The sequence below is a fragment of the Hydra vulgaris genome, chromosome 07 (assembly GCF_038396675.1).
Source record: "Hydra vulgaris chromosome 07, alternate assembly HydraT2T_AEP".
NCBI lineage: Eukaryota > Metazoa > Cnidaria > Hydrozoa > Anthoathecata > Hydridae > Hydra > Hydra vulgaris.
The window spans coordinates 949,402-960,000 of record NC_088926.1 but is presented as its reverse complement, the minus strand read 5'-3'; the positions used below and the strand labels follow the sequence as shown (position 1 = coordinate 960,000).

The following is a 10,599-nucleotide window of genomic DNA, read 5'->3' as shown; positions in this document are numbered from 1 at the left end:
CTCATTGAAACTATATATACAATCTATTGCAAAAGTAGCATCAGTTAAGGTTGCATCACTTTATCTTGCTTACCATTTTCTTATTTCCTTATGAAATACTGTTGTCACATTTGGGCTGTTAGTTGACTAAAAGTTGTCACATTTGGTCTGGTTTTGTTGCTTTTCAAGACAAAAATGCATTGTAAAAGTAGTTGGACTTGCTCAACTCGAACTTCTGTCCCATCATTGTAAAGTTGGATCTTTTTCTCTTTTCCACATACACTATAATGGTTGCTGCTCAAATGAACTATTATCTCTTGTTCCATCAACCAAGATCCATTGCATCAGTAAGTTTCTTTCTTTTTGTTTATTTCTTTTTTTCCTTGCTTATTCCAATGCTTTGAATTCACTTCCTCGCACATTAGTAAATTGGAATTTTCGCCCTCACACATTAATAGTATGGAATTCTTTTCCTTGCACATTAATTCTTTGGAATTCTCTCCCATCTTCCTGTTTTCCTAACTCATATAGTTTACAGTTTTTAAGCTCTTCTCTCAACTGTATTCTTTCTCTTTAACAATGTTATGTATCCTAATGACTCCCAGCTTAAATAGCTGTTGCTTGCAGCTGTTTGAAGTAAATTAATTTAAAAAAGAAAAGGTCAAAGAGATATGACTTTGTTTTATGGTTAGTTTTTTATTAATATATATCTTTTTTCATTCATAAGTTTGTTTATTTTAGATGAAGTGTAAAGAAATGGATTTTATAGGGGTAAGTAGCAATATTTATATATAAAGTTATCTTTATTACTTTTTACTTATTGAGTAGTTTTTTTAAAAAGGTAATACAAATTAGATGTTATATACAAATTAGATTTATTTTATTGTATATATTATTTTATTGTATATATTATTTTATAGTATATATTATTTTATCGTATATATTATTTTATTGTATATATTATTTTATTGTATATATTTTTTTCAAATAGTTAGAGTTTATTAGTCACTAAAAGAATTATTTACATGATATTTGTGTCTTTATTAAATATTCTAAGAACAGTGATATTTATAGAATTTACCACTAAAATAACAAATAAATTTATTAGTAACTTTTGTTTTCATAAATTTATAGTATTTTTGTCTATTAGTTATAGATCTAAGAACAAAGATATTTATAGTAAGTTTTTTGTCCATTAGTTATAGGTTCTTTTTATCTACAAAGACATTTGTAATGTGTTTTTCATTTGTTATTTATAATGTCCTGTTTATATTATTTAATATAAAGCTTTATTTTAATTATTTAAAAAATTTATTTAATCAAATATGTTTTACTTATATTTATGTCTATTTAATGTTTTTATTTTACAAAGTTTTTAAATATTTAGATATAATTTGAATATTTAGATATAATTTTGTTAAAAAGAATTTATATAAATAATTAAAACAATGATTAGAAAATAAATTTATAACTCTTTAATTTTTTTTTATTTTTAGCAAAGTGCTGCTATGCAATTTTTTGTGGACTATGAAAAATCAAGAGGAAACTACATTGCTGATGTAGATGGAAATGTTCTTCTTGATGTTTACCAACAAATAGCATCATTACCACTGGGTTTTTATATTTTTTATTTTTAAAAATGTAATTTTCTTTATTATAACCACATTTTGTAGCTATAATGGACACGTGAATGTGATCGACAAAACCTTTTTTTTTCAAGTTTTTAGGCCTTCATATTTTAGGTATGTGTTTAACTGTGTATAATAAATATTTAGTTTCTCAGATAGTAATTATCATCGAGCCTAAAGCCACATGGTTAACCATTTTTTGGGTGAAAATCTAACTAAAAAAAACCAAATCAAGCTAATCTCTTATTTAAAAAAATTAAAAAAATCTCAACCGAAACTGAAAAACCCTGAAAAAACCAATATCAAAGTGTTAAAATAACCAAAAAATTATTTAAAACTAAATTATCAAATAAAATATTTTAGCTATTTAATTTGAGAATTTTCAAACCACAGAAAAGCAAAGTGAAAAAGGTAATAATGAAAACACGAAAAATAATAATAAATAAGTTATTATGAAGATCAGTGTTGTTGTGAAATTATGAACATATGTTGAGAACTAAAATGGTAACCAAATAAAGGTAAATGAGAACCAAAAGAGTTTTAAAAGTTTTTTTATACACTGGTCTTGTAAAATATGAGTAAAATAGAAGCAGTTATAATTTTAACGAGAAATTTCAGCACGCAGAGTTTCTGCACACAGGGTTTCAGCAGCAACTAAATTGTGCTCAGAAATTGTTCATTTTTGAGAAAAATCAGCAACAAAAAAATAAGTTTTAGTTTGCTGCTTCAGTGGTAAATACCTGGGCAGTTTGCACTGCCCAGGTATTTACCACTGCCCAGGGTTAAAAATGTTGAGAAGATTATTTTATCTGTTGAATTTATATATATATAAAAAAAAACATTAAAAGGATAAAAAATAGTTTATAGTGTTCTTCAGTAGTTTTAAAAATCAGTCATTCTAAATTGATGAAATAAATAATCTCCAAACAATTTATTTTTCAGAACAGAAACCGAACCAAAGTAATCCAAAAAAATTTCAAATTGAACCGAAAAAGTATGAATTGATAGTTTCGAGTTTAAAATGGAACAAAAAAAAAATGAACCGAAAAAAATCTTAGCCACATGGCCTTAATTGTGTCATATTTTATCATTTATGTCATATTTTTATAAAAATTGCTTTTGGGCAATTGTTTCATATATATAAACAAAATATTCATGTTTAAAAGAGCAAGTAGAAATAAAAACTATATAGCAAAAAAAAATAAATAGCAAAAGCAAGTAACAACAAAAAAGAGTACAAAAAAAAAAAGAGTAACAGGAACAAAAAGGAACAAAACGGGAAAAACAACAACAGCAGTGAGAACAACAAAAACAAAATTTATTAACACTTTTTTGTAATCAAGGTACACAGCTAAAAAACAGAAACATCAGTAATTGTTTAATTTTGAGTAGTCATTAAAAAATTCTATTGGTTAGTTAGTTGGACCATCTGACCGTTAAAACCATCTGACTTTTGCACCATTTGACCAACTGACTTTTAAATTTTTTTTGTGAGAAATTATGCTTTCAGTGGAAAAATGATCAATCTTCTTTTTGAAAGAGACTTTTTTATCAAAAAATTTTTTTTGAATAAAAATTATAAAAATGACTCTATACTCTATACGTAATCCGTCAGGGTTACTCTATACGTAATGTATACTCTATACGTAATGAATACTCTATACGTAATGAATACTCTATGTAATGAATACTCTATGTAATGAATACTCTATGTAATGAATACTCTATGTAATGAATACTCTATGTAATGAATACTCTACGTAATGAATACTCTAATATACGTAATGAATACTCTATACGTAATGAATACTCTATACGTAATGTATAATAAATTATTACAACAGTCAATCTGCTTTGTAAAAAAATCTCATTTGATCTGGAACAAAGTTCTAAGTTGACTCAACTTATATGTCTTTTGATATATACTGAAAATGATGTTGTATAATTAAAAGGAATTTTTATTTAGTTAAACTTAATTTTTTTCTTTGCTTTCTTTACATGCATGAGCTTTGTTTACCAAATATTATTATTTTAAATGATGATCAATAGTTTAGATTGATTCTAGATATTTGTTATAAATATTATTTTACTTGCTTGCCTAAATTTTAGGTTATAGACTTTTTAACTCGTTGACAAAAGTTTTTTACAATCTTCAATTGTTATACTTTTTGTTAGTTATACTTCTTTAATTTCTACAAAAAAAGTAGTTGAAATATTTTCTTCCCTGATCAGGGAGTTAATCATCTCTGGATACAGTGTTTTAAATGCATTATACAAAAGATTGTATGCGCTGCAATGTGATGTTTTTGGAGAACTTGCTTTTAAATGTGAAATCTGATTCACCGATTAAGTAATATAGAATTTTTTGAAATTGTTTTTATGAAATAAGTTATTTTTTTATCAATTTTAATTTTTGTTAAAGTCTGTTAATTAAACTTTTAGTTTAATGAAATAAAATAAACAAAATAAAAAAAATTTACTTTGGTTTTGATCAAGTATTGATTCAAAAATATAAATTAAAGTCAACATATAGGAATCAAACTATAATACACAAGGGTGATTCCATGTGAAAACATCCAATTTTTTTTGAAAATGCAACCTTACGTCTCAGATTTTGCTGATTTTTAAACCACTTAAAAATTTTAGTGAATTATGAACATCCTGAAAGTTTTATCATCTAATTTCAATAGGTTCTAAACATATAGCTATTTTAAGTTTGCCTCCAACCAACTAAAATCCGCCATTTTTAAAGATGGTTTTGGTCCTAGTTTCTGTTATATGGGTGTTGGAAAGCTGAAAATTTGTACCTTTACATATTTTGGGCCAATGAATCCAATGAAACAACTTAAAATATTTAAAAACAAACATAACACCTAAATGTTTAAATGTTTACCACAATTTTACTGGGGCGAATCCAATCACAAAAATGTCGATGTAGCTCGATTTTTTTTTTTTTTAATTTGTCCTGAATATTTAAGTTATAGTTATTACAAAGAATTGGAGAGTGGTCTTTTCTAAAGCAGAAATAAAAACATGGTCAAATCTACTTAAATTTAGTGCTGAAAAACAGGTATTTTGATAAATTAAAAGAGAAAAAAAAAAGGTTTAATTTGACAGTTTTTTAACTGAAACAGTTTCGGCTATATTGAAATGTTCTTTAAGATTGTTGTTTAAACTTGCTGTTTCTGCTTTTTAGTAGTTTTATTATTTAGAAATGTTTATAATGTTGTAAAATTAAAGTTAGAATGCTCATTAATGATGTGAAATTTTCTAATCCTGAACAACCTTGACCCCATGAACACATTGAATGAATTATACATTTTTTATACATCTTTTTTTAAGGATAATAAATAAAAGTATATTGATAAAATGGAATTTTGTGGATTTGGAAATATTTTAAATGATGAATGTCACAAAATATGTTTTGTTCGAAAACAAGGATTAAAAATTTTATGTAATCTAGAAAAGGATTTTCAAGATACTTATATTTGGAGGTCTGGCTTGCTTGAGACTACATCATACGAAGAGATAAAAAACTATTTGTTATCATCATGAGCAGGATTTAGGACCAATATTTCTACTAAAGAATGATAAGTGTTGTGATGTTTTAAAAAGACACAAAAAGAAGGTTAAAGGTAATATATATATATATATATATATATATATATATATATATATATATATATATATATATATATATATATATATATATATATATATATATATATTACCTTTACCCTCTTTTTGTGTCTTTTTAAAACATCACAACACATATCATTCTTTAGTAGAAATATTGGTCCTAAAACCTGCTCATGATGATAACAAATAGTTTTTATCTCTTCGTATGATGTAGTCTCAAGCAAGCCAGACCTCCAAATATAAGTATATATATATATATATATATATATATATATATATATATATATATATATATATATATATATATATATATATATATATATATATATATATATATATATATATATATATATATATATATATATATATAAACAATTTTAAAATGTATTCTACAAAATAGAGTGCTCAATGTTCTTAAAAGAACAGAGCAATTATAAATCAGTTGAAAATCATTTAACAAAATTACAATTCTCATTTTACATTTACAATTCTTATTTTACATTTACAATTTCATTATATATATATATATATATATATATATATATATATATATATATATATATATATATATATATATATATATATATATATATATATATATATATATATATATATATATATATATATAGATATATATATATATATATATATATATATATATATATATATATATATATATATATATATATATATATATATATATATATATATATATATATATATATATATATATATTAAAAGTTAATGATTTTATTTTAGGTCAAACAACTATATCTCTTGAAATGGCTCGTAACCTTAAATCCAAAAATCTAGACTGTAAACCAGGATGGAAATTTTGTCGCTCATGTATACTGTTTTTGTCAAATTATGATGAAGTTTCTGATAATGAAATGGAGTGTGAAATTGATGATGATGTATCATTTGTTAAAGATAAATCTTGTAATAAACAACAGTTAGACAACTCTTTAATATCAATTGAAGTCTCACCAATTAAATTTCATGGAGTCGCAAAGCATCAACGGGTTGTAACAGCAAAAAGTAAATTAGTCAAAGCCTACTCAAAAATGGAAGGAGTAGCAAGTGCTTATGGAGTAAATATAGATAACTTAAGTGTAGCCTCAACTTTTCCCAGTCATCCTAGAGATAAAAAAAAAGCAAATGATCTTGATTATTTGACAATTTTAATGAAAGAAAAACCTAAAGTTGAAAAAAATTTAAAATTAACACTTACACCTGAATCTTGGTCTAAAAAATACGCTTCAGAATATTTTGAAGTTTCTGAACATCTTATATGACATGCTAGGAAACTTAAAAGTGAAAACGGAATTCTTGCTATACCTGATAAGAAAATAGGCAAAAAAATACCTGACTTTCTTACAGCTTTGGTTCAAGATTTTTTTCAACAAGATGAACATTCTAGAATTATGTCTGGTAAAAAAGATTGTGTTAAGGTTAAAAGTGGTCCTCCACAACAAAAAAGATTATTGTTGAGCAACCTTCATGAGGTTTATATTGATTTTAAAAGTAAATATACTAATTTTAAAATAGGATTTTCAAAGTTTTGTAGTTTGCGCCCAAAATGGTGTATTATTATGGGGCCAAACAGTACACACTGTGTATGTGTTTGTATTTACCATCAAAACTCAATATTGCTTTTAAATGCTATCCAATGGAATGTTACATACAAAGATTTAATGTCAAAATTAGTTTATGATACAAACTATAATGAATGCACGGTTCATAGATGTGCTAAATGTCCAGGTTATGATAACTTAAAGGCATTTTTAGATGAGGAGTTAATTGAGACTGACAAAGAAGAAGAAATTCAATTTAATCAATGGCAATGTACTGATAGATCACAATTAATTACTCAGACAGTTAACTTATTTGAATATAAAGAACTAGTTGTTTCTCACATTATTCAACTAACTTCACATTCATATATTGCTAAATGCCAAACTCGCTATTTGAATGAGCTAAAAAATAATTTAGGTTACAATGAATGTATTATACAGGCAGATTTTGCCGAGAACTATCAATTTTTATACAGGATGAAATACCAAGTTATCATTGGAATAAACAACAATGTACACTACATCCTGTTGTTATATATTTTAAGGAAATTTTTAAAACCAATATTCAGCATAAGTCATTCTGTTTTATAAGTGATGACAATGATCATAGTACATGCTTTGTGTATGAATTTCAAAAGAAAATTGTAGAGTACATTAAAGAATATTTAGTTGGTATCAATAAAATTTATCATTTTTCTGATGGATGTTCTGCTCATTATAAAAACTATAAAAACTTTATAAATCTATGCCACCATAAGGAAGATTTCCAGATTACAGCTGATTGGGTATTTTTTGCAACCAGCCATGGAAAATCCACTTGTGATGGGATAGGTGGTATGGTTAAAAGAATAACAGCAAGAGCAAGTTTGCGAAGATCATTAGAAAACCAAATATTGACAGTTGATGATATGCTTTATTTTTGTATCACCAATATAAACACAATAGTATTATATAAAATTACCAAAGAAACAGTTAATTCAAGGCGACAGCAACTAAAGGAGCGATTTGAAACAGGAAAGACTGTTCCAGGTACCAGAAGTTGTCATCATTATATACCCATTTCAAAATTTGAAATTAGTTTTAAAAGAACAAGCAAACATCAATGCGTTGACAGATTTATATTGTCAAAAGCAGTAACGTCTGATGTTTTAATTGTACCAAACCTAAATGATTCTGTTGCATGCAAGTACGATTCCTTTTGGTGGATAGGCATGGTTACAGAGATAGATATTACAACAAATGATATTCAAATTAAGTTTATGCACCCTCACGGTTCTTCTCAAAACTTCATTTGGCCACAGAGAGGTTATCTGTTGGGTACCATTGTCGAGTTTAATTGCAGTAATCAAAGTCCCAACAACAAATTTGCAAGTAATCTAAGTCCCAACAACAAAATCAGGGCAAACATATAACATTGATATAAATGATTATAACACTATAACTAATAAATTTTAATTTTTTTTGAGTTTTTAAATTTTGTATATTACTTTTGTTTCTTAAACTTCTTTCCAAGTGCTCTATATGTTTTGGAGCCTTTTTTTTTTAAGTTTATTTGTCTTAGTTTGATCAATATAAAACTAATGTTTTAAAAGTAATAAATTTAAGTATATTTGAAGATGATTTTATTTTTTCTATTACCTTAGAAACTATAATTTTTTAGGATCAGATTCGATAAAATTACAAAGAATTGGCCTTTTTGTGATTGGACTCGCCCCAGTAAAATTGTGGTAAACATTTAAATTTTAGGTGTTATGCTCGTTTTTAAATATTTAAAGTTGTTTCATTGGATTCGTTGGCCCAAAATATGTTAAGGTACAAGTTTTCAGCTTTCCAACACACATATAACAGAAACTAGGACCAAAACCATTTTTAAAAATGGCGGATTTTTGTTGGTTGGAGGCAAACTTAAAATATCTTTGGAACCTATTAAAATTAGATGATAAAATTTTCAGGATGTTTATAATTAACTAAAATCTTTAAGTGGTTTAAAAATCAGCAAAATCTGTGACTTAAGGTCCCTGGATGTTTTCAATCTGAGACTTAAGGTCCTTGGATGTTTATGCCCTAGATGTTTTCAAGGCTTAGCTTATGTTGACAAGGGTTAGCAATTGTGTTTGACCTAAGATTGCATTTCACATTAAACCTTTAAAATCATGGAATCTTGGATACATGACTAAGGTTAGTATACACTTGCACTATGGGTAATATGGATACACAGCATTGTTTAAGCTTATAGTTTTAGTAGTTGCCAATATTTTAAAATATTTTAATAGAAAAAAGTTTATTTTTTTTTTTTTGTATTTAAAATAATAGGTTACAACCATCCTGCTTTGCTTGAAGCTATGTCGTCGCCTTTAATTAAGGTGAACATAAATTTAAGTATTTAGTAATATATATTTTTCTAATATCTATAATTACTCTTTTAATATCAACGAAAATTTTATATATATATATATATATATATATATATATATATATATATATATATATATATATATATATATAAGTGTTTTTTATGAATAAAAGTTGCTTAGCACATTTGCGTAATTGACGTCAATTACACAAATGTGCATAAATAGAGTTATTGACTTTATATGTTGTTTTTATTTGGTTTTCATATTTATTGTCATCGACTTTGAACTACCGCAGTTTACTAAATTACCGCAAAACTAATTTAAATGAATAATTAACTCAATAGAATGTAGAAATGTTATTATGTAATGTTATTGAAAGTTTACTTGGATTCCAGTTTTTTAAAAATATAAAAATATTTATTTTCTCAACATCTGACACAATCATAATCTGTCTATAACTAAATGAATACAATGATTTTTTTAAATTTCTTTAATACATATTAAAAGTTTTGCAAATAACCAATAATTTTTTTATTTTAAAAGGTCAGCGACCGTAGTAAAATGCTTTTCACCCGACTCTTTATAACAAGGCCTGATATATATATATATATATATATATATATATATATATATATATATATATATATATATATATATATATATATATATATATATATATATATATATATATATATATATATATATATAAATATATATATATATATATATATATGTATGTATGTATGTATATATATATATATATATATATATATATATATATATATATATATATATATATATATATATATATTATATATATATATGTATATATATATAATATATATATATATTATATATATTATATATATATGTGTATATATATATATGTGTATATATATATATGTATTTATACATATATATATATTTTTTATATATTATTTAAAATAATTTTTTTAGACGATGATGGTCAATCGGCCATCATTGGGTAATTTACCTCCATCTGATTTATATAGTTCTCTAACTGACACTCTTTTAAAAGTAAGAAATGTTTATTTAAAATAAAAATATATTTAAAATCATTTTATTGTCAACATGTTTTTTAAACATTTTAAAATTTTGAAGTTATCTGTAGTTATGCTAATCTTTATCTTTATGCCAATTTTTGATTCTGCGTAGTGTAAGTGCAGTGTATGTTTAGTGTATGTATATATATTTATACAGTTTATTCACTTTGCACTTATTAGAGCTTTTTCTGTAATAAGAAAGGCACACTTTTTAAGTATGCCCTTCTGGTAATTTATACAATTTATATTTGTACACTTTAAGAAATGGTCTTAAAAATGAAATATAATTTCCAAGTTATTGTTATTATTATTTTTAGCTTATAAAAATAACTGACGAATTAATAGATTTAAATGTATCGTT

At 24.6% G+C, this 10,599-nt stretch overlaps 1 protein-coding gene across 2 annotated transcripts in view; it reads left to right on the top strand.

Moving 5' to 3' along the window:
• Positions 1-10,599, top strand: part of LOC136071668 (4-aminobutyrate aminotransferase, mitochondrial-like) — a 53,537-nt gene that overhangs the window by 2,203 nt on the left and 40,735 nt on the right. The window contains exons 2-6 of one of the 2 annotated variants that reach the window (XM_065800747.1): positions 721-750; positions 1,130-1,158; positions 1,476-1,593; positions 9,134-9,183; positions 10,132-10,212. In XM_065800747.1, coding sequence (XP_065656819.1) covers positions 1,488-1,593; positions 9,134-9,183; positions 10,132-10,212 — 237 coding nt within the window. In that variant the 5' untranslated portion in view covers positions 721-750; positions 1,130-1,158; positions 1,476-1,487. The remainder of the gene's footprint in view (positions 1-720; positions 751-1,129; positions 1,159-1,475; positions 1,594-9,133; positions 9,184-10,131; positions 10,213-10,599) is intronic. The other variant, XM_065800746.1, reaches the window with a different exon arrangement.